The sequence below is a fragment of the Meleagris gallopavo genome, chromosome 7, assembly GCF_905368555.1.
Source record: "Meleagris gallopavo chromosome 7, MGAL_WU_HG_1.1, whole genome shotgun sequence".
In the NCBI taxonomy this organism is placed as follows: Eukaryota; Metazoa; Chordata; class Aves; order Galliformes; family Phasianidae; genus Meleagris; species Meleagris gallopavo.
The window spans coordinates 14,554,521-14,578,328 of NC_139410.1; the positions used below are offsets into that span (position 1 = coordinate 14,554,521).

At 36.3% G+C, this 23,808-nt stretch overlaps 2 protein-coding genes across 11 annotated transcripts in view; both read left to right on the plus strand.

Annotated features, from left to right (window-relative positions):
- The window catches only part of LOC100546807 (titin), a 240,299-nt gene that overhangs the window by 16,294 nt on the left and 200,197 nt on the right, over positions 1-23,808 (plus strand). For all 10 annotated transcript variants that reach the window (XM_085228569.1, XM_085228575.1, XM_085228578.1 and 7 more), the window contains exons 14-44: positions 46-171; positions 1,264-1,515; positions 1,762-1,827; positions 2,511-2,769; positions 3,095-3,155; positions 3,268-3,480; positions 4,109-4,251; positions 4,896-5,101; positions 5,230-5,460; positions 6,026-6,270; positions 7,071-7,294; positions 7,411-7,575; positions 7,680-7,848; positions 8,352-10,042; positions 10,149-10,430; positions 10,717-10,983; positions 11,113-11,385; positions 11,488-11,751; positions 11,855-12,115; positions 12,677-12,937; positions 13,422-13,685; positions 13,782-14,042; positions 14,211-14,471; positions 14,901-15,161; positions 15,248-15,389; positions 15,480-15,645; positions 15,858-16,089; positions 16,723-17,007; positions 17,109-17,234; positions 19,046-19,234; positions 23,486-23,542. In XM_085228569.1, coding sequence (XP_085084695.1) covers positions 46-171; positions 1,264-1,515; positions 1,762-1,827; positions 2,511-2,769; positions 3,095-3,155; positions 3,268-3,480; positions 4,109-4,251; positions 4,896-5,101; positions 5,230-5,460; positions 6,026-6,270; positions 7,071-7,294; positions 7,411-7,575; positions 7,680-7,848; positions 8,352-10,042; positions 10,149-10,430; positions 10,717-10,983; positions 11,113-11,385; positions 11,488-11,751; positions 11,855-12,115; positions 12,677-12,937; positions 13,422-13,685; positions 13,782-14,042; positions 14,211-14,471; positions 14,901-15,161; positions 15,248-15,389; positions 15,480-15,645; positions 15,858-16,089; positions 16,723-17,007; positions 17,109-17,234; positions 19,046-19,234; positions 23,486-23,542 — 7,903 coding nt within the window. The remainder of the gene's footprint in view (positions 1-45; positions 172-1,263; positions 1,516-1,761; positions 1,828-2,510; positions 2,770-3,094; positions 3,156-3,267; positions 3,481-4,108; positions 4,252-4,895; positions 5,102-5,229; positions 5,461-6,025; positions 6,271-7,070; positions 7,295-7,410; positions 7,576-7,679; positions 7,849-8,351; positions 10,043-10,148; positions 10,431-10,716; positions 10,984-11,112; positions 11,386-11,487; positions 11,752-11,854; positions 12,116-12,676; positions 12,938-13,421; positions 13,686-13,781; positions 14,043-14,210; positions 14,472-14,900; positions 15,162-15,247; positions 15,390-15,479; positions 15,646-15,857; positions 16,090-16,722; positions 17,008-17,108; positions 17,235-19,045; positions 19,235-23,485; positions 23,543-23,808) is intronic.
- On the plus strand, positions 20,427-23,441 carry LOC146543963 (muscle, skeletal receptor tyrosine-protein kinase-like). Its single transcript, XM_085228588.1, is given in 3 exon segments — positions 20,427-21,498; positions 22,557-23,180; positions 23,183-23,441. Coding segments are annotated over 3 exon segments (1,218 nt in total). The 5' UTR covers positions 20,427-20,969; the 3' UTR covers positions 23,248-23,441.

Here is a 23,808-nt window from a genome sequence, read left to right on the forward strand (position 1 = left end):
TTCTCAGCATCACATTCTCAACAATCTTTCCATTGCTTCATGTAGATTAAAAGAGAAACAGAAGCCAAGATTGAGAAGACAATCCACATAGAACACCCGCGACCCCGCACAGCAAGTCCTCACTTCACTGTCTCCAAAATTGCTGTTCCTAAACCAGATCATACATATGAGGTAAGAAGTAAAAACAGTGTAGATAAGGAGAACGTTGTGTTCTAATAACTCACACCATTTTGCTCTTTCTTCCAGTCAGGTATGGTACTTCCTCCAGAAGAAAGATTTTATGTTCTCTAAAGTTATTTTCATCATCTTGTTTGACTAACAAATAGTAACACACACATGTAAATACACACATGACCTGCTGAAATGTGATCTGTAATTATTACTCATTTAAGCAAGACTAGAATCTATTTAAGGAGGCAGCTTCAATTGTCAGACAGTGTAATCAGAAACCCTTTTCATATAATTTACATTTTTTTTATAGAGCAGAAGTGTCCCTCATGAAGGTTATTATTTGCATCACCTCACTCACACATTAATAGCAGTGCCTCTTTTCTTCATTGCAGGTTGCTACATATAAAGCTAACTTTTGAAAACTGGACTGTGCAATATGACATTATCTGTTTTTAGTATTATTCTTTCCATTCTTCTGAATCTTTCAAATAGTATTAAAATTTACACTTAATTAATATTCTCCTTCAAGCTATTAAGATATATAATTGAATAATAGCTTCGAGCTATTATTCAAGCTAAAACTATTTTTCTCTTCATCTGGACTTTAAAAGTGACTTTGCAAATATAATTAAACCATATAAACTTACCTAAAATATTTATATTTATAGATTTTTTGCATGTTTATGCATGCAAACTTATTACAACTGCAAGAACATTTTGAAAAGCCTTTGGGTATCTTAATGACTGTTATTGAAATAAATAGTGGTATAGTTTATTGCAACATTTACTAGATTGTTAAAATAGAAAGTTAACATCTTAAGTGAGTAAACCTAGAGGACGTTTCAGAAGTTTCACTTATGATCTTATTCTTAAAGTGCTACATTAAAAACTAATAAAAGGATTCTGTATCTCTAGTATCCTACTATTGCAATCTAAAACTAGAAGACAATTTTGAATAGGTAGCCTTTGCAGTGTCAACAAAGTAACCTGGGAAGCTAGTGGTGCATATGCAGTCTGCTCAAGAAATATACTATGCCTTCTCTGAAAACAGGAGAATTACAGAGCTGTAAACCTTTATCTTATTTTCCATAGGTTTCAATAGCAGGATCTGCCATGGCTACTCTGGAAAAGGAGTTATCTGCTGCTTCTGCTGCACAAAAGATTACCAAGCCTGTGAAACCACCTCAGCTAAAGCCGCATGAAGTCAAGATAAAACCAGAGTCAGCTCCTCCACAATTTCCCTTCACAGAGGTTGCTGAGACGAAAAAAGAGGTGGATGTAAGCATTAAAGGTGAAGCAGTGCGGGAGGATCACCTGCTGTTGAGGAAAGAGAGTGAAGCAAAGGTACGTCATTAAGAAAATTTCAGGCACTCTGACTGACTTTCACCTTAAAAATGTAGTTGGTTATTATCTCCTTCTTCCAGTTTTTCCCTTCTAAAGCATTTGCCTGACTTTTATCTCTTTGCTGTTTTGCACAAATTCTTCTAAGGATTTAATATTTATCTAAGGCAAAAAAAAAGATTTCTCGTTACCTAATTCTGCTTCCTTTGCCTGTGAGATGTTTATTAATAGTGCTTTTGAACAATCTAGGTGACAGAAACTGCCAGAGTTCCTGTGCCTGCAGAAATTCCTGTGACTCCACCCACCTTAGTCTGGGTAAGTTTTATGTATATTAAGGTAGTTACACAGTGTTTTCATGCATTTTGTACTCTGATTTTTTTTATCTTTGAAATCTTGACCATGAAAATTTGGTTTTATGTAATCATACACTTCATCCCATATACAAACTATTCTGTCAAGCATGTCTATTGTGAAGATGAGAGTTCACAGTCATTTCACGTAGTCTTTTCACATTTTTCACTGAAAAAATTACTCTCCTTTATTTACATAAACATCATCCTACATAATCTTCTTAATTTTCAGAGATCCCAAATATAGTTTCAAATATTTCACTTGGAAAATGCCTCTTTTTTCATGGATACACTATCGAACAAGACACTGTTTTGAAATAGTCATTAAATTTTTCATTCCAAGAGATTATAGTGATTAAAATCATATAATCATAAAATCATTAAGGTCAGAAAAGACTGCTAAGATCATCTAGTCCAACTGTCAACCCATCAGCTCTGTGCCCACTAACCCATGTTCCCAAGTGTCACCTCTATTCTCTTTGTCAACACCTCCAGGGAGAGTGACTCCACCTCCCTGGGCAGCCTGTTCTGATGCCTTATCAGTCTTTCCAAGAAAAAGATTTTCCTAATATCCAATTTAAAATATCTGCTTAGTAGTGAAAATATGTAATGACTGTGATTTTTCTTTTTCCTGTTTTTGTCATACAGGGTCTCAAAAATAAGACTGTGACTGAAGGTGAGTCTGTCACTCTGGAGTGCCATATCTCTGGTCACCCTCAGCCTACTGTGACGTGGTACAGGGAAGACTACAAGATAGAGAGCTCAATGGACTTCCAGATCACTTTCAAAGCAGGACTTGCTCGCCTTGTGATTCGTGAAGCCTTTGCAGAAGACAGTGGAAGATTTACCTGCACTGCAACCAATAAGGCTGGGAGTGTCAGCACATCTTGCCACTTGCATGTGAAGGGTAAGTATACCTATCACTGAAGGGAGGTTATAATTTTATTAACTGCATGTTACTTATAATGTAACTTCGACATTTTGTCAGTTGTCAAGTCAAACATGTCAAACATATTCCTGGAATTACACTCTAGGGCTGTTCGGAGCCAGGAATGCAAGAATGTATGTTTAAAAAAAAAAAGGGCCCATTGTGAGCTGAGGCTCCCTCAGTGCAAGTACCTGGTCCTCTGAGAAACGCTACTTAACCTTCTCTCACTTTGTTCGCTAAACTCATTGCTTAAGCACTATTCAAAAGTATTATCAAAATTCACTATATCTTATTTGCCTTTCAGTTTCAGAAGAAACTGAGACTAGAGAAACTATTTCTGAGAAGGTTGTTACAGAAGAGAAAAGGTAAAGTTACTCCTAAACAGCCCGCTCTTATGGTGGTCATTAGTTTCTTGCATTCTGTTTATGACAGCTTCAGACATCTGATGATTTAACCTGCGCTGTAATCTTGTTTCAGCTATGTGGAGACAAAGGATGTTGTAATGGAAGATGTCTCTGCTGCAGCTGAGGAAGTATCGGGAGAACCTGTACCTCCTTTCTTCATAAGAAAACCTGTAGTACACAAATTAATTGAAGGTGGGAGCATTATTTTTGAGTGCCAAGTAGGGGGCAACCCAAAGCCACATGTCCTCTGGAAAAAAGGTGGAGTTCCTCTTACGACTGGCTACAGGTAATTTAATGTGCAAAAACTATTTAAACATAATTTTAAAGAATGTGTCATTGATAATAATGTAATTTTGATCCCTTATTGCTGCTAAGCCAATTTCTTTCATTTATATAGCATCACTCATTTGTATAAAAATCATAGAATCGTACCTTATTATATGATACTAGGTCTACTGAGATTTAAAATATAAGTATTCAGAAGATCGTAAAATGAGAAATGCTATATATCTTTGAAAACAAATCAGGAAAAAAATTAAAATTTATTTTATAGTGTCTGTGTAGTGTTTGCATTCTGTCTACAAAAATGTCTGTAGAAAGCAACACGCTTTCCAGTTAAAAAAAAATATAAATTTATAGTATGGAATATATCATACTAGAATAAACTATATGCACACAGCATATAGTATTTTGTTTTGTCTAAGTAGATCTCTGATATTTCAGTTCTGTCTTTGCATCCCATTTCTCTGAGTGTATTACTTTCCTATGCTTATCAGCAGATTCACTGAGGTAAAATTACCTGCAAAAGTTGTTTGATATTTTTTTCCTCATGAATGTTAGTTGTGCAACTGATGAGAATCACTATTGAAAGCAAAGTCATAAAAGAAGTCTGCTTGTACTTCTGTTTTCTATAGATACAAAGTAAGTTATAAACGAGAAACCGGGGAATGCAAACTTGAAATTTCCATGACCTTTGCCGACGATGCCGGAGAATACACTATTGTCATTCGTAACAAATTTGGAGAAGCTTCTGCAACGGTCTCCTTACTGGAAGAAGGTACATTGTAAACAGAAAAGCACTTTAAATGGTGCTGCAAATTCTTTGCAGTTTCGTTTAATCAGTACAAGAAACATAAAGAGAGCGTGCTAATACCTGTTCTAGCTAGTGGCTGGGTTTTTGCATGCAGAGTATTTGACATAAGGTTCTTGAAGGATATATCTTCTTTGTTGGAATGCGCAGCTATAGAAATGTTAAATATGCATTCATAATAAGTTTACATAAGACCGTCACAGGGTTATGTGGGCAAAGTTTAAAAAAATAATAGGTTGACCAATTAAAGGAAAAGAAGTTAGCTTAGGTTAATTTCAGTTGTCCTAATGAAATGCAAAAGAGGTTGTAGGAGACAGAGCTGTCAGGGAGAAAGTAAGTACAGTCACTAAAAGTGCTTCCACTTTGAGAACTAGCACACTTGCAAAATAAAAATTTACCTGTTTAAAAGCTCATCTGAAGGCATTAGTCTTCAGATTTTATTGCTACTTGCATTTTATTGACTAGACAGACCATATTCGCTTCAGTCAAAACAAAAAAAAACAACCAAAAAATACAAAAAATCCCAGTAAAATAAATTTGTACTTGTTTTCTATTTCAATACAGTGAAAACTATAAGCACTTATCAAAGTTAATGTGTTTTTAATTCCTAGCTGATTATGAGGCCTACATAAAATCCCAACAAGAAATGATGTACCAAACTCAAGTGACTGCATATGTCCAGGAACCCAAAGTGGCTGAGGTAGCCCCACCTATTTCATATGGTGACTTTGATAAAGAATATGAAAAAGAACAAGCCTTAATTAGGAAGAAAATGGCCAAAGATACAGTGGTGGTCAGAACTTTTGTGGAAGATGAGGTATGTTTGCTGTTTATTTTGTATACTGACAAGCTGTTTAAAATCTTTTTTAATTTTACCAGTGCAAGTCACTTCTTTACATTATTTGACACACACAACTCAACTAATGCTACTGCTTTTCTACATAGGAATTCCACATTTCTTCTTTTGAAGAAAGACTTATCAAGGAAATTGAACTCAGAATTATTAAGACAACCTTAGATGAACTCCTCGAGGAAGATGGAGAGGAGATGATGGTTGACATTTCTGAATCTGAAGCAACTGAAGCAGGATTTGATTTAAGATTAAAGAATTACAGAACCTTTGAAGGCACTGGTGTTACTTTCCATTGTAAGACAACTGGATATCCATTGCCAAAGGTACTCCAAACCTGCATGATGTTTATCTATTTATAAAAAACTGATCTACTTGAAAACTCCCTTCACATCTCAGTATCAAATTTTTATTCTGCACAGAAAACAGCACATCTATTAGAAACACAATCTGATGATATCAAACTGATTTTTCTTTTGTCCCTAAATGCAGCAGTGTTAGATTGGTTTGTCATTTCACTGGTAGATTAGGCTTAATCCACCTTAATACCACCAGTGAAATAGATCTTGCTTCTGAGTATGAATTAGCACGCACTCAAGTATTGAGCACAGTTAAAAAAATATAAAAAAAAAAAAAATCACTTTGCTCTCCGTCACAATGGACTTTATTTCTAGCCCTGTAAAACCAAAATTTATTTTTTATGCTTCTATGAAAACATGTTACTTAAGTCTAACATTTTTCCTTGAAATAAGAAAATGTTAACACCACTTCTGGACTGGAACAATACATCAGCTGAAAAACAGAAGTTTGTAGTTTATTGTATGTACAGTCTATTACTGGATGTTTGTCTTCTGGAAAGCTCACTCAGCATTCCTGTTTCTTTCCATGCAGATTGCATGGTACAAAGATGGTAAGCGCATAAGACATGGAGAGCGCTACCACATGGAAGTTCTGCAAGATGGTAGTGCCAGTCTGCGTTTGCCTGTTGTTTTACCTGAAGATGAAGGAATTTACACTGTCTTTGCCAGTAACATGAAAGGAAATGCCATTTGCTCAGCAAAGCTGTATGTTGAGCCCCTTGCACCCACAGCAGCTCCAGGTTATATGCCAGGACCAGAAGTTATGAGAAGATATAGGTACGTACACAGTAATATATGTTACATGAGACTTCAATTTCTGCAATAAGACCTGTTCAGACACTCATTACGCAGTGGGTAAATAGTTTAGGTTATTGGAGCTTTCATGCCTCTAGAGAAGTTCTGAATGTTGTTCTCATTGCTTGTACTGATTTATGTGCCAACCTTTTTTCTGATTTGCTTTCTTACTAGGCTATGCAACTCTCAAGAGTAGCATCTTTCACACATATATCTAGCCACGGTGTTAGATTTACAACGTCAGCAACCATATATCTTTCTTAATCCACTTATGTTTTGGGAGAAATAATATCTGTACTTGGAATTCTAGCACTGCATGCAGCTCTTAAGTCCAGTTCTTGAAATAGCAGTCTGTTCATCCAATATTCACAGAATCACAGAATGGCTTGTGTTGGAAGGGACCTTAAAGATCATCAAGCTACAATCCCCCTGCTATACAGGATGCCAACCACTAGATCAAGCTGCCCGGGGCCCCATCCAACCTGGCCTTGAACATCTCCAGGGTGTGCATTTATATATGCACAGACATGCACAAAAATACATACGTTACATCTGTGACTTTACAGTATCTGAAAAAAATAAATTTATCTTAGCGTGGCATATGCTCATATTATTTCTCCATAAAAATTACTTTGAAAATAAAGAAAAGTGCACAATTTCTCACGTAGATAAATTGATAAAAGTCTTTAAACTATATTATGCTAAAGACAAAAGTTGAACTTTGTTTACCATGTCAGCACACTGCTATATGACATATTCATACACATCTCTTTTCCTTTCAGATCTATTTCTCCGCGCTCTCCTTCTCGTTCTCCTGCCCGCAGCTCTCCTTCCCGTTCTCCTGCACGCAGATTAGATGAAACAGATGAAGGACAACTAGAGAGACTATATAAGCCAGTTTTTGTGCTGAAACCTACATCAGTCAAATGTTCACAGGGGCAGACAGCAAGATTTGACTTAAAAGTTGTTGGCAGACCCATGCCAGAGACATATTGGTTCCATAATGGTACGCAGTTCTTATTTATGTAAAAGAATAATATTAAAAAATTAATCTCATGAGCATTTAACATCTTGAGACACATTTTGAGTACAATGGATTTTTTTGTTCATTTGTGTCTGCAGGTCAACAAGTGGTTAATGATTACACCCATAAAATAGTGATTAAAGAAGATGGTACCCAGTCATTGATCATTGTTCCTGCTATGCCTGAGGACTCTGGTGAATGGGCTGTAATTGCTCAGAATAGGGCAGGCAAAGCTTCTGTTACAGTCACACTGTCTGTGGAAGGTATCTATTGTACATGCTGTTATTAGGAGGCTTGACAATGTTTCCTATTAAAAATAATGGTTATAATCATTTCCTCTTGTAATAACTTTCCCTTTCTATTTCAGCTAAGGAGGACCTAGTCAGACCACGCTTTGTGGAAAGGCTCAAGAACGTTAGTGTAAAAGAGGGCTCTAGACTGCACATGTCTGTGAAAGCAACTGGCAACCCTAATCCTGACATTGTGTGGTTGAAGAATAGTGACATCATTGTACCACACAAATATCCCAGAATAAAGTAAGCAGTTATCACGTTTTTTGTTTATTTTAATAGTAAAACAGTTAATAATCACTGTTCTGTTAGATGCTAAGTGCCTCCTACAGTACACTAAATATCTTTGCTTCCATGGAAGGAATAAACTGAGGGCTTAGTCCAGTGGTTTCGGAAACCAGTAAAACTTTTGCATTGCAGCGCAGCTCAGAGACAGAAAATGTTTTGTAGGGTTCCTTCAATATTATCTGGGTTGTATAACAGTAAATTTTGTATTATGCAAATCCAGTTTACAGCAGAGACTTAGAGAACCTTTCTCAGTCTCCAGTTTTGCAGTCTTCTGCAAGCAAACTGCCACTGGATTCATTTCTGCATCTTATTATTCTTGTCTATTTGATTATTATGCATTGCACTCAAATATGAATAAATGTAAATAATCAGCTAATTCCTTCAGTGTATTGCCTTTGGAAGCTTTGACCCTATTTCAGAGACATGAAGAAAGTTTTTAAATAATTGTTTTAATATTTCAGGATTGAGGGAACAAAAGGAGCTGCTGCCCTTAAAATTGAATCCACCGTCAGGCAAGATGCTGCATGGTATACAGCTACTGCCATCAACAAAGCTGGGCGGGACACTACTAGGTGCAAGGTGAATGTTGAAGTTGAACATGCTGAACCAGAACCAGAAAGGAGATTAATCATTCCAAAAGGGACTTACAAAGCCAAGGAGATTGCAGCACCAGAGTTAGAGCCCCTCCATTTGCGTTATGGTCAAGAGCAGTGGGAGGAGGGGGATCTTTATGACAAAGAAAAGCAACAGAAACCATTTTTTAAGAAGAAGCTCACATCATTAAGGCTGAAGCAATTTGGACCAGCACATTTTGAGTGCAGACTTACACCAATTGGTGACCCAACTATGGTGGTGGAATGGTTGCATGATGGCAAACCATTGGAAGCAGCTAATAGACTCCGGATGATTAATGAGTTTGGGTACTGTAGCCTGGACTATGGAGTAGCCTATTCCAGAGATAGTGGTGTGATCACTTGCAGGGCAACTAACAAATATGGTACAGACCATACATCTGCTACCCTGATTGTAAAGGATGAGAAAAGTCTTGTGGAAGAATCTCAATTGCCAGAAGGCAGAAGAGGAATGCAGCGAATTGAAGAGTTAGAAAGAATGGCACATGAAGGTGCTCTTCCTGCAGTTGCTGTGGATCAAAAGGAGAAACAAAAGCCAGAGCTTGTTTTGGTTCCTGAGCCTGCAAGAGTCTTGGAAGGTGAAACGGCACGATTCCGCTGCCGTGTCACTGGTTATCCTATTCCCAAGGTCAACTGGTACCTTAATAGTCAGCTCATTCGTAAGAGCAAAAGGTTTAGACTCCGTTATGATGGAATCCATTACCTGGATATTGTGGACTGCAAATCATATGACACAGGTGAGGTGAAAGTCACTGCAGAGAATCCAGAAGGCTTTATTGAACATAAGGTGAAACTTGAGATCCAGCAGAGGGAAGACTTCAGATCAGTTCTTCGTCGGGCTCCTGAACCCAGGCATGAACCTGTAGTGACAGAGCCTGGAAAACTTCTCTTTGAGGTACAGAAGATAGACAAGCCTGCTGAGGCAACAACCAAAGAGGTAGTGAAACTTAAAAGAGCTGAAAGAATCACACATGAGAAACTGTCAGAGGAATCTGAAGAGCTGCGCAGTAAGTTTAAGCGAAGGACAGAAGAGGGATATTATGAAGCCATCACTGCTGTGGAACTTAAGTCTCGCAAGAAGGATGAATCATATGAGGAGATGCTAAAAAAGACAAAAGAAGAACTTCTTCACTGGACCAAAGAGATCCCAGAGGAAGAAAAGAAAGCCCTTCCTCCTGAAGGCAAAATCACCATTCCAACATTCAAACCAGAGAAGGTTGAACTTAGTCCAAGTATGGAAGCTCCCAAGATATTTGAACGAATTCAAAGCCAGACTGTAGCCCAAGGCACAGATGCCCACTTCCGTGTGAGAGTGGTAGGGAAACCAGACCCTGAGTGCCAGTGGTTCAGAAATGGTGTGCAGATTGAAAGGACTGATCGTATATACTGGTACTGGCCTGAAGATAACGTTTGTGAACTGGTCATCAGAGATGTGACTTCTGATGATTCAGCCAGCATCATGGTGAAAGCAGTCAATATAGCTGGTGAAACTTCCAGCCATGCTTTCCTGTTGGTGCAAGGTAATTTTAAATCTCTTACTTTTATCCTGCTGCCTATCATAGCAATTACTCTAGTTAAGCCTATATGACAAGTGCCCTATTGATTCATTACATATTGTTTTTGCAGCCAAGCAGCTAATTAGCTTCATCCAGAACTTACAAGATATTGTTGCTAAAGAGAGGGACTCCATGGCAACATTTGAATGTGAGACATCAGAACCCTTCATCAAAGTGAAATGGTTTAAGAATGGAATTGAGATTCATTCTGGAGAAAAATACAGGATGCACTCAGACAGAAAGGCTCATTTTCTTTCTGTACTAGCAGTAGAAATGTCTGATGCTGATGACTACAGCTGTGCACTGGTAGAAGATGAATCTGTAAAAACTACTGCAAAGCTTACTGTTGAAGGTAAGCACACAGCTTAGAACTATAGTACTTATATATAGAACCTAGTACTTTTAAAGTGAAATCTACTTGAAGAAGAAATAAAACAATTTAGACAAATGCACTAGGAAATGTTCAAACCACTTTCATATTTTTTGAATCCAATATGAAAGCCTTGAGATACATTTATGAAAAATGGTCACAATGTGTGCATATATATGTATTTCCTTAGGTTCAATTTAATAAGAAATTTTTTCATCATGGGTATCTAACCAAATTCATTCATGAACATAATTATTTTTATTCTTAGGTGCTGTGGTTATGTTCATTAAAGAACTTGAGGACGTTGAAATCCCAGAATCCTTCACAGGTGAACTTGAGTGTGAAGTTTCCCCGGAAGACATTGAGGGGAAATGGTATCATGGTGATGTTGAACTCAGTTCCAATCATAAATACGTGCTTGCATCCCGTCGTGGTCGCCGAATCCTCACTATTAAAGATGTTAATAAAGATGATCAAGGAGAGTATAGCTTTGTTGTTGATGGGAAGAGGACTCACTGCAAACTAAAGATAAAGCGTAAGCATATCTAATATTTATGTCATCTATATATGATAGATGTTCTTTAGTATGAGTTGTTATATACCAGACTGCCTTAGTATTCAATATTCCATTACGAGTATTAATTCATTTCATTTCATTCCATAGCTCGTCCCATGACTATTCTTGAAGGACTTACTGATCAAAAAGTCTGTGAGGGAGATATTGTACAACTTGAAGTTAAGGTTTCTCTAGAAAATGTGGAAGGTGTCTGGATGAAAGATGGTCATGAAATTCAATCAAGTGATCGTATTCATATTGTGTTGGATAAACAGTCACACATGTTGTTGATAGAAGATGCAACAAAAGAAGACGGTGGAACTTATTCTTTCAGCATTCCTGGTCTTGAACTATCAACCACTGGACAAGTTACTGTGTACAGTAAGTCATTACCATGAATTTGAAATCATGTTTGATTTTGGGTTCATTATTATTAGTTTTTAAAGGTATAGCTTTTTCATGATAATTTTCGTAACTTTGCAGGTGTGGAAATAATAGTTCCTCTAAAAGATGTTCATGTAGTTGAAGGAACAAAGGCTATTCTTGAATGCAAAGTTTCAGCACCAGATGTAACTTCCTCCAAATGGTACCTAAATGATCACCAGATAAAGCCTGATGAACGTGTGCAAGCTGTGTGTAAAGGCACTAAACAGAGGCTAGTGGTTACCAGAACCCACGCATCAGATGAAGGACATTACAAGTTAATGGTTGGCAAAGTCGAAACAAGTTGCAACGTCACAGTTGAAGGTAAGTTTTGTTTACGAGGCAAACTTATTTTGAAATAATTTTTCAATACAAAACAATGGAAGAAACTAATGTGTGTGTTATGTGTTATTTTTATTTTTTATAGAAATTGAGATTATCAGAGGTCTTCGTGATATCACCTGCACTGAAACACAGAATGTATCTTTTGAGGTTGAGCTCTCTCATTCAGGGATTGATATAATTTGGCATTTCAAAGGGCAAGAGATCAAGGCTGGTCCTAAATACAAAATTGAAGTACATGGCAAAATATATAAATTGACAGTGGTGAAAATGATGAAAGATGATGAAGGAGAATATGTATTTTATGCTGGAGGGAAGAAAACATCTGGAAAATTGATAGTGGCAGGTTAGTAGGCTTAAAATCCAAGATTTTTATTTCACTGTGAGTTAGAAATAATGCTCAAAGTACCATTCTTTGTCAGTGTAATATCTGTGTGCTGTTTCTGTACTTTCTTAGCCTTTAATTTCTCTTATTTTATGTTCTCATTGTTCTTCCCTTTATCTTTTGTGATCTCTGCAAACTGAATTCAACAGAGCTGTTAAGGATTTGTTTATGTGTTTTACTAAATCACAGTCTTCGAAGGGAATATTTTAGCATGCTTTTAATATAATTATTGTAAGAAAGATTATTTTTTTCTTAAATATTTGGTGTGCCTCTGCTGATAATAAAAATAGTAAATTAGGGTAACTAGAATAGAAAAACATATTTTTGTGATGTTCACATCGCATTCTATTCTTGATTTTTCACAGAGCTCAGAATGACTATGGGCATGTAGAAAATCGGGGCAAGGAATTCTGTCTAGTACCTGATTTTCATATGGTTTCATATTCATATGGGGGAAATTGAACAGATGCGTGACAGCAAAAAACAAAACAAGAAAAACTATGTACTTTTGCTTTCCACCAGGAGGTGCCATTTCAAAGCCTCTTACTGACCTGACTGTAGCTGAATCCCAGAGAGCTGTTTTTGAATGTGAGGTGGCAAATCCTGAATCAGAGGGCCAGTGGCTAAAAAATGGTAAACCATTACCCAGGACAGATCAGTATCGTGCTGAAACTGATGGTGTAAAGAGGAGACTTAATATCCCTGCCACAAAGATGGATGATATGGGTGAATATAGCTATGAAATAGCAAGCTCAAAGACATCTGCAAAACTGCATGTCGAAGGTCAGTTTGTCTGGGTTTTGGTTTTGGTTTTTCTTTAAATACAAATAAATATCTCATGTCTTTAAGGCTCAGTTCAGCATCACTCTCTATGTCTGGATCAGACCCTAAGATACAAGCATATTTTGCTTCACGTTTTGAAAACAATGTTACATTATGACACTCTATCTGAGGTAGCAAAACTTAGTATTTTGGAGCCTACGCTTCTGGAATTTAGCATGCTATTTTTTTAAAAAAAGCATATTTTATTTAAGATACTATCTGGCTGATAGAATTTCACTATTTTCCAGCTGTTTATTAAACATATCAAATAAAGAAAAATTGGTTCTCATGGATACTACAAGTAAAGGTTCTTTTTGTATTCCAAGCACATCGCTTTGGTAGAAATTATATAAATCAATACAAAGGTAATAGATTTTAAAATGAAGAATCATAGTTCTGTTCTTTTTTAAGATCATTGTTAATTTTAAAAAAAAATTTTTTTCAGCTGTTAAGATAAAGAAGACTCTTAAGAACTTGACTGTGACAGAAACACAGGAGGCAGTGTTCAGCGTAGAACTTTCTCACCCTGATGTGAAAGGAGCTCTGTGGATTAAAAATGGTGTTGAACTTGAATCAAATGACAAATACGAAATTTCAGTGAAAGGAACAGTTCACACACTGAAAATCAAGCACTGTGTTGTCACTGATGAGTCTGTTTATAGCTTTAAGCTTGGAAAGATAGGAGCAAATGCCAGACTTCATGTTGAAAGTAAGTCAGTCTATTTTGAATGTTTGCTGTAATTAATGTGAGGTTTGAAATTCAAATCAAGCAGATTTCTGAATCTTGCTAACTTTCTTCCTTAAGCTGTCAAGATTATCAAGAAGCCAAAGGATGTGACTGCTTTGGAAAATGCTGTTGTTTCCTTTGAACTGAGTGTATCCCATGATACTGTACCAGTTCGGTGGTTCCACAAAAATGTTGAGCTGAAACAAAGTGATAAATACAAGATGATATCACAAAGGAAAGTCCACAAGCTGATGCTGCATAATATATCTCCTGCTGATGCTGGAGAATACACAGCTTTTGTTGGACAACTTGAGTGTAAAGCAAAACTATTTGTGGAAAGTAAGTATTTCAAGTTGGTAAGAAAGTATATGAGTTGCTATACCAACTCACATAAAACAGATCTCACATTTTGTAGACTTTTATCTTTTTTTTTTTTTTTTTTTAAGTCCTGCACACATACAGACCTTTTAAAAAATCCTTTTCTTTCTTTTTATTTGTTACCCACAGCCATACACATCACAAAGACCATGAAAAGCATTGAGATCCCTGAGACCAAAACTGCCTCTTTTCAATGTGAAGTTTCTCATTTCAACGTACCTGCTGTCTGGTTGAAAAATGGTGTGGAGATTGAAATGAGTGAAAAGTTCAAAATAGTGGTCCAGGGGAAACTCCATCAGCTGAACATCATGAACACAAGCAGTGAAGATTCTGCAGAATATACATTTGTCTGTGGAAATGACAGAGTCAGTGCAACTCTGACCGTAAAACGTATGTGAATATGAAATTAACAGAATATTTTACAGTTAACAATACTAGAGTTAATTATAATGCAGGTGCAATTCAGACAAAACCAGGAGTATTGTAGAGAGATTTTAAAATAACCTTAAGTACCCTAAGCTACATTTTTAGAAGAAAACTAGAAGCTGTAAACTTGAAAGTCAGGCCATTGATTCCTCTGTTTAGAGCAATGTGCCTAAGTGTCAAATCTCCACAGGAGATGAATTTTAGATTCTTATGTCATTCAGAAGGTTTGGAGAACTGTAACCGTAGTATTCATTCTGGACACAGAAACTCAAGCTTTCCTTCAAATATTACCAAAAATCAGAACCTGTCTTAAAGATTTTAAACATCTCTGGACCAGCTGAAGTGTGTTAAAAGCAAAAACCCTAAACCATGCCCATTTCTTTTTTCTCTTAGCCATCCTAATAACCTCCATGCTCGAAGACATTAATGCTGAAGAGAAAGATACAATCACATTTGAAGTTACTGTTAATTATGAAGGTATCTCATATAAGTGGCTGAAGAATGGGGTGGAAATAAAATCTACTGACAAATGCCAGATACGAACAAAGAAGCTCACACACTCACTCTCCATAAGGAACGTGCATTTTGGCGATGCTGCAGAATACAGTTTTGTTGCTGGAAAAGCAGCGTCATCAGCCACTTTATACGTGGAAGGTATTTGGTCTCTTGATTTCTATGTTTAGTGACTTATAATGAGTTAAATAGAAGAATGGCACTCATTCTGTTCCACTCTCCTCCAGCTCGTCACATTGAATTTAGGAAGCATATTAAAGATATTAAGGTTGTGGAGAAGAAGAGAGCCATTTTTGAATGTGAAATTTCAGAACCTGACGTTCAAGTCCAGTGGATGAAGGATGGACAAGAACTTCAGATTGGTGACCGGTAAATTATTCCTCCTACACCATACTGACTTTCTTAAATGTATTTTCTCCCAGGAAATAATTTATTCACTTTATATTCTGGTTTCCTTAGGATGAAAATTCAGCGGGAGAAATATGTCCATCGTCTCATCATTCCTTCCACAAAAATGTCTGATGCTGGTCAGTACACTGTAGTAGCAGGTGGAAACACATCCAGTGCCAATTTGATAGTGGAAGGTCGTGACATTCGAATCAGAAGCATCCGTAAAGATATTCAGGTACAGCATACAATGAAGAATAAATATTTTATAACTATTATTCTAACTCAATCATGCAAAGGAGGAGCAACAACATCTAACCTGAAAAACCTCTCAGAAAAAGAAAAGAAGTATTTGTAAGGCCAGAGCCTTCCTCTGGGAAGTTTTACTGGAGTGTGAGAAAACCTGGAAAAACGAATGCTATTTGTAATGTTTCTAATACTTGCTTGTAGGTCATTGAGAGACAAAGAGCTGAAATTGAATTTGAAGTTAATGAAGATGACATTGAACCACAGTGGTACAAGGATGGCATTGAAATCAACTTCCATTATGAGGAAAGATATAGCTATGTGGTGGAAAGAAGAATTCATCGCATGAGCATCTTTGAAACCACTTATTCTGATGCTGGAGAATATACTTTTGTTGCAGGACGGAATAGGAGTTCTGTTGTTCTCTATGTGAATGGTATGTATACCCAAAACTAACACTTTGATTTCATTTATTATCCTGTATTTTTCTGACATTAATATAACTTTTCTCAAAATCTTACCTTAAAATTAAAAAATAAATGCAAAGGGAATCTTATTTCTAGAACACTGCCAAAAGCCTCATACACATTGATATTTCTCGCTCTACTGAAATCGCCAAAGAAAATGTTGTAACAGTCCTTTTTCACTCTGCATTATTTTAGATCAGGAAAATATCAAGTTCAAATATAACTAATTTTTTTCATATGGACAAATACACCTTGTTAATAGGACCAGCGTAACAATTTTTGGAGGCATTTTGCCGAGACAAAACATATGTCACCATAGCTACTTTTGTTAATGCAGTTGCTTCTAGATCATTCCCTTCCTATCAAGGAAAAGGGCAGATTTTCTTAAGAAAGCAAGATGGGGAATAATAAGATTAAAATTGAAAATTTATTTGCTAATGTTTTAGAACCCATGATAAATACCAGTAATGAGATTTCTCTCCCCCTTCTCCCTTTCTTCCTCTTTCTCTCTCTCTCTCTCTCCCTCCTCCCTTTTTCTCTCCCTCTCTCCTTCTGCCCCCTGTGTTCTCCCTCCCCCCACCCACACCCTTTCCAAATTGCAGCTCCAGAGCCACCCCAGATTATCCAGGAGCTACAGCCAACCACCGTGGAGTCGGGTAAACCTGCCCGCTTCTGTGCAGTGATATCAGGGAAACCCCAGCCCAAAGTTTCCTGGTACAAAGATGATCAACAGCTTTCTCCAGGTTTCAAGTGCAAATTTCTTCATGATGCTCAAGAATATACGCTGTTGCTGATTGAAACTTTCCCTGAAGATTCAGCTGTGTACACCTGTGAAGCCAAAAATGACTATGGAGTTGCTACAACTTCAGCTTCACTTTCAGTGGAAAGTGAGTTTGCTATGTTCACAATATCTGTGAAATTTTATTGTCAACATTTAGTTACACCTAACCTTTGCCTTTAAAAATTACTTACTTTTCTTATCATTTAGTCCCAGAAGTTGTTTCTCCTGAGCTAGAGGTGCCAGTGTATCCACCTGCTGTCATAGTACCACTTCGTGATGCTGTTACATCCGAGGGACAGTCTGCTCGTTTTCAGTGCAGAGTTACAGGGACAGGTGGGTTTAATTTAATGAAATACTGTACATCTTTTCACCTCTCAGAATTTTTCATTTTGAACTCAGAAAACATGCTGCAGCATACAGACTTGAATCAGTCTTTCCCTTGAGGTACAGTTATTTGATGGATGCACACTCTAAAATGTTACCCAATGACAACTTGCAGTTAAGCAAGTCATGCGTCAAAGATTGCAGCAAGCATGGAAATTTTTAATTGTCTTAAACAGTAAGATTTTTAACACAAGTGTTTATTTAGCATATCTGACACACCAAAAAATATGTCTACAGAAACCTGGGAGTCTCAAATCCTGACACAAGTTGCAAAACTGTGTTAGTGCAAACATGGAGTTTCTAAATAGAACATCATGACTGAAAAATATTATCCTGTTACATGAATATGACAAAGGTTGCAGTGTCACACAGTATCACGTCAATTAACTGAAGACACAGATCAAAATCTACATCCTAATATTTCTAAGCATTTTTGCAAACTGTAAACTGCCATTCCATTTTTTTCCTAGCATAGAAAGGATTTCTAAGTGTTTACTCATCATCTCTTGAAGACTCCTTAAGAATTTTTCTTAAGTAACTTCTCTACTTTTGGATAAAAAGATAACCATCCTACAATTTAAGTAATTCTTTCCAAGTTGATAAAAAAAATGATATTACCTTTCTTTACTTCAAAAAATTGTCTTGAGTATGTCAAGTAATAAATTATTCACATTGCAAAATGTAGAATAAGATCCCATTTCAATCCCAAAGAATTTATAATTATTTAAAGATAAATGAAACTCAAACTTTAAAAATAATTGAGTGATACGGGTAAAAATCCATTGAGTGATACAGGTAAAAATCCATAATACATTGTTAGTACACATATATATTTATACCAATATATAAATTGCTTTTCCATCACTTAACATCAAACTCTTGAGGTTTTTTTTTTTCTTCCCTTTTTAAAAAGACAAATCTATTTCATCTAGATCCCCTTTATTAAATACTGTCTCAAAATGGATTTATATACTGCTCACTTGTGTTGTGCAAACCTTTTATGTTACCTTCAGTAATACACTACTGAAAATATATTGTTTAATGGTACACACTGCAGCTGGCTATTGAAAACACTTCCTCTTTCATCTGATAACAGTAATCACATTATTTGTATGAAAATACTTGACTCATGATGTAATACAACACAGAATGAAGAGTAAAGCTTACAGTTTATACTTCATTCCTCTTCTTTCCCAAGGCTACAAGAATCTATACTAGTAATACAAAATCTTATTTAGGACTATTACAAAGGTACAAAAACAGGATCTTTCTAAAGAAATATGTCCTGTGTAACTTATGACATTTCAATAAAAAGAGTCAAGAAACTATTCTTAGCAAAAAGGCATTCCATTTTATTTTCTTCAAACTGCTCAGCTCAGCCTAGTGATTTTTGAAACATTCAGTCAGATTTTAAAAGGGAACCCATTTTTTAAAATATGATTTACTCTAATTCTAGCAGTAGCAAAATATTTTAAAATTTATACTTTAAAAAGAAAAAAAATCATTTTTACTCAGGATCCTATGATACAGGATGAGTAAAATCAAAACTTAATACATATGTAACTTTCCACTACTTTATCTATTTTTACCTATTTACCTAATTTTATCCTATATTACCAAAGTTAATATAAGGCATATTCAAACACAAAAATAGACTTGAGATTAAAGATTTCCAACAGACACAAATATAAAAATGGTATTTACTTACTGGTCTAATATCATTATTTACATACTTATTCTTCTTTTTGTTGCTTGAGCAGATCTGAAAGTCTCTTGGTATAGCAAAGACAGAGAGATCAAGCCATCACGTTTCTTTAGAATGACTCAGTTTGAAGACACTTACCAGCTGGAGATTGCTGAAGCTTATCCAGAGGATGAAGGCACCTACACCTTTGTAGCAACTAATTCTGTGGGCCAAGTGACAAGCACTGCCACCCTGAAGTTGGAAGGTATAGTGTGCAGTTAAAGAAGATATCTTGTTTAGGTCATGTTCCAACACTAATCTTAACGCTGATGTAAGTCCTTGTCTGTCACGTTGTCTTTTAACTTAACTCATTGTTACCATTTACAATGTCCACAACACATTTGTATGTCTCCAAAATGCATCACAGTTTCTCAGTGTTCCGTACATTTCACATTTTCATTCTCTCCAGTATTAGAATCTGGCATGAACCAAACATACTTTCTTTTCTAATGGAAGTGCTTTGCTTTCACATTCTTGCATTTGATCTTGAGGAGAACCTAGTAAGAGATTTTGTATGAAAAATATTACTTTGAAAGTAAGTTTTGAAAACATGTTAACAAGGGTGTGTACCAGTCTTGGGAAGATGAAAAAAAATAATCACATTCACATATAGAATTATGTGGGTTGGACGGGACCTGAAGGAAAACCTGGAAATACAATCCAATAAAATATTGATCAAAGCTTTAAAGAAGAAATATTGTCTGGAGAATTTGCTATTAAGGTTTTATATTGTTCTTGCTATTATTTAACCATAAATTATTTCTTATTTTTTTTTCTTTTTGCAATTTTATAGATTATGTTTTAGAATAGTTCTTGCAGTAATAGTTGCAAGTTAGAAAAAAAAATCTTGAATGAGAGAGAAAATGTAGTGTAGGGAAAGAAATTAAAAGTTGGCATGCTTCTTTTCAGGATTTAAAAAGGTTGAAGAACTTACAGCAGAGTCCCACTGGCATGTTTCTTCATCTGTTTCACTTAAGGAGGAGACTATTGGCCAAAGGCCCATCTTTATCCAGCCTATTTCATGCTGCAGGGTCTGCAGTGGGGAAACAGTCAGATTTCAAGCTAGAGTATCTGGCATGCCTAAACCAGAAATCCAGTGGTTTCATAATCAACAGCTCATGCTTCCAGCAAAAGACTTAGTGTTCCACTTTGATGAGTTTACAGGCACAGTTATGCTCATAATAGTAGATGCTTTTCTAGAGCATGCTGGCCAGTACTCTTGCAAGGCAAGAAATAGTGCTGGAGAAACAACTTGTACAGCTACCCTTACAGTGACGGCAGAAGGTAAAGCCCCATTTTTACTTCAGAGGGATTCAATTTGTTGTATACCACACTTTCACACTGTCACTAATATTCTTTCTTCCTTTCATACCTTTTCTTGAGCAGCTAATGTTAATAATACCTATCATCTATAACCCAGCCACTTTCATTTCTTCTCTTTAACATACCTGGAGATCTGTGAATTTCTATCTTGACATAGGTTTAGAATAAGGATAATCTTACTGAAGAAGTTCAGATTTTTTAAGCTTGGAATTAAGTAATGGTTATAGCATTGACTGAGGTATTTTCACCCTATTCTGTAGGAGGGGAGGGGGGAAGGAAAAGAAAATACCTCCTAAAAAGTTTCATAAGTCATCTCATATTGAAACGGTCAAGTCAAAGAAGAAAAAAGCATCAACTCTTTATCAACTGCATGACTAGACTAGGCATCACTTGTCATTCATATTTGTGTATGGATATTCTTCCTGTAAAGAGCATAGTGCATCTGGCATGCTGAGTTTGCAAATGAAGATCATTCATTTTCTTTCTCCATGCTGTATGACTTTGTTCAGAGCATGGCTCAGTAAAGTTCTGTAGATACTAACGTTTTTTTGTTGTTACTTGATTACACAGTGCAAGCCCTAGATAGGCAAAGTTCTGGGAAAGATGTAAAAGAGTCTATGCGGTCACAGGCTATATCAGAACTTCATGTTACTCCTTTCACAAAGAAGAATATGAAAGCTTTTCGAAAAGAATTTAAATCAATGCAACAACCATCACAGGAATCGGGTGTACAGGTTTTTAAAAGCATATCTGAAAGGTTGACCATGAAAGCTACATCAGTTGAAGAAGCAGAAGCCATGCACACAACAGTCCTTTCCCAGACATCTCAGAGCACCAGAATCTCTATGTCTACTGCTCAAGAACCAAAAGGTCCAGCGATTCTCCTGCAACTCAGAGACCTAACTGTGAAATCTGGTGACATAGCTCAGTTCATATGTGCTTTAGAAAATGAATACTTCTCTGAGTTTCTTTGGGCCCACGAAGGTAAACGGATAGAAGTGTCAGAAAAATTGAAGATATCACAAAATGGAAGTGTCCTACAGCTCACAATTTTAAATGCTCAGCTGATAGATCAAGGACTATACAGTTGTACTATATATAATGATTACGGAGGAACAACAACTGCTGCAATACTAACAGTCAAAGGTGGTTATCTGACTTTAAAAATTATGACATGTTTTGCAACTTTATTATCATAGCTTACAGCTCATTCAAATGTCCTTAATAATCAGCATTTATTTGAGAAAGTTCTAGTAACGATGCTTTGGTTCTTCCCCTCCACGTTTATGGTTCTGTTAATAAGTGTTGTAACTTCATACAACTTTTTCCAGCAAATAATGGAAGTCTTTTGTGTCTTTTGATTCTTTGTATCTTTCATGATATGAAAAGTAAGCTGAAAAACAGAACAGGCAGATAGGAATTTTTGCATTTTGTAAATTCCTGAAGCTGAAGTTTAAGAAAGTAAAGCATGGCAGTTAAACTACATATATAGTCATTTCAGACTGGAGGGGTCCAACCTATTTCCCACATATCAGGCTTGCAATATCAGGCAATATGCTTGAAAGGATTAATGGGTGCAAGTTCTGTATTACTGCATTTATGAATTGTCTTCTATCTTTCACTTGTCCTGAGATATAAGTATTTTTTCCAAGCTCCTTCCCTTTCTCCTGACATCAGCATATTAAAATGTTAGTTGTGTTACCACTACTGAAAACTAAAAATGTATTATTGCCACACTAGATGTGTGATCATATTTGTAAACTTGAGGGTATTGAGAGCAGAAAAATATTGAGGAAGCCATTGACCCTCTAACATTGATTCGGCTCTTACTTGTTGAATTTTCTTTCTTTAGTACTGAGCTGTGTAAAGTGCTTTACATAATCGCCTGCTTCTATTTTCTACACTGAAGCTCTCAAATGCAAAGATAGACTTGTATTACGCCTTATGAACCAAGTCATGAAGGACTTATAGACTTAAGTGGAATTTAGGCTTAGTCCAGCAGACAGGGAGCTCTTCAAGTATATAAACTTCTCATATTTAGTAGCCCTGTAGCCTTAATATGCTGGACATTCTTTTCAGAACCAATTAATGTTTGTTTTTCTTCCCCATCTAACGTACAGCTAATTTACATCTAAATGTAAGGATGCTTTTTATTCCTGAAAATCATCTGACCTAATCCTTTTCCTAACTTTATTCTTACCTAGCTAAAGAAGCACAAGCCAAAGCAGTAACAAAAATTACCCTTGAATCAGATACTAAAAGCTTTAAAGCAGCCAAAGAATGTCAGTTTAAAGCATCTGAAGTTAAACAAGAGTCATCAAAGAAAACTTCAAGCTTGTTTATATCTACATCCCAAAGATTACATGAAGCTGAGAAGCAAAGAAGCAGGGTCTACTATCCTGACGTTGTGCCATGCGAAGACTTCGCAGAAACTGATGCCAGAAAACCAGAGTTTCTTGAAACTCTGCCTTCAGAAACCGTTGTAAAAGAAGGAGACGATGTGTTACTCTTTTGCATAATGAAGGGTGTGCCTACACCTTGTGTGGTCTGGCTGTGCAATCAGCTCATAGTTGAGGAGTCTGCATTGTGTTCCTTAAAACATGATGGGCCACTATGCAGTTTAAGATTGTTGAAAGTTGGTCAGAACCACCAGGGTACATACAAGTGCAGAATAGTTAACCCTGCAGGACAAGCCGAGTGCAGCACCCATCTGAGAGTGACAGGTTGGCAACTGCATGTTCCTTCCAAGTATCAGTTCCTCTTGCACAGCATCATTGCATTCCAGTACATTCGTTCCCGGGGAGATGATAAAGAACTAGAAGCATCTCATAAGCCTGTGGATTGCTGAATGTTTTCTTCAGGGATTTAAGGCATGATAAAGGCATGCTGCGTTAGAAACCTTCCCCCATCCTGCACCAAAAATAAACAAATATTGTAGAAAAGTATACATTGCAAACAAGTTTGAAAGCATTCGGTTATTCTGTTCTCAACGTTTATCAAATATTTGCATTGTTTGGCATGCGTTTATGTGTATTTGTGTGAATTTCTGTATCTTTGCAAGAAATTGAATGTTTTACTTCATAAACTGTTGATTGGCAATTTGAACTCAAAAATCCTTTTTTTTCTTTTCTAGCTCCTGAAAAAATCATGTATGAGAAGCTAGAGGAAGAGATTGAAATGGAAATGAAAGGTACAGTCACTACTGATGTCACACTGAATAATTAGTACCAGTAATTAGCAACTTTGTGAAAAGCTTTTATCTGCTTATGTGTAGTGTCTGATGGGGAAATATAGACACATTTTGAGGCATATTGGAACATGTTGCATGTTTGTTTTGATATGCAAAGGTTTATCTGCATTATAAGGTTATTTAAGTTTTAAAATGTTTAAAACTTCAAATTTATGATTTTGCAGCCATGTTTTGAAATTTTACTTCATGCTTTGCAGCTGTTCACA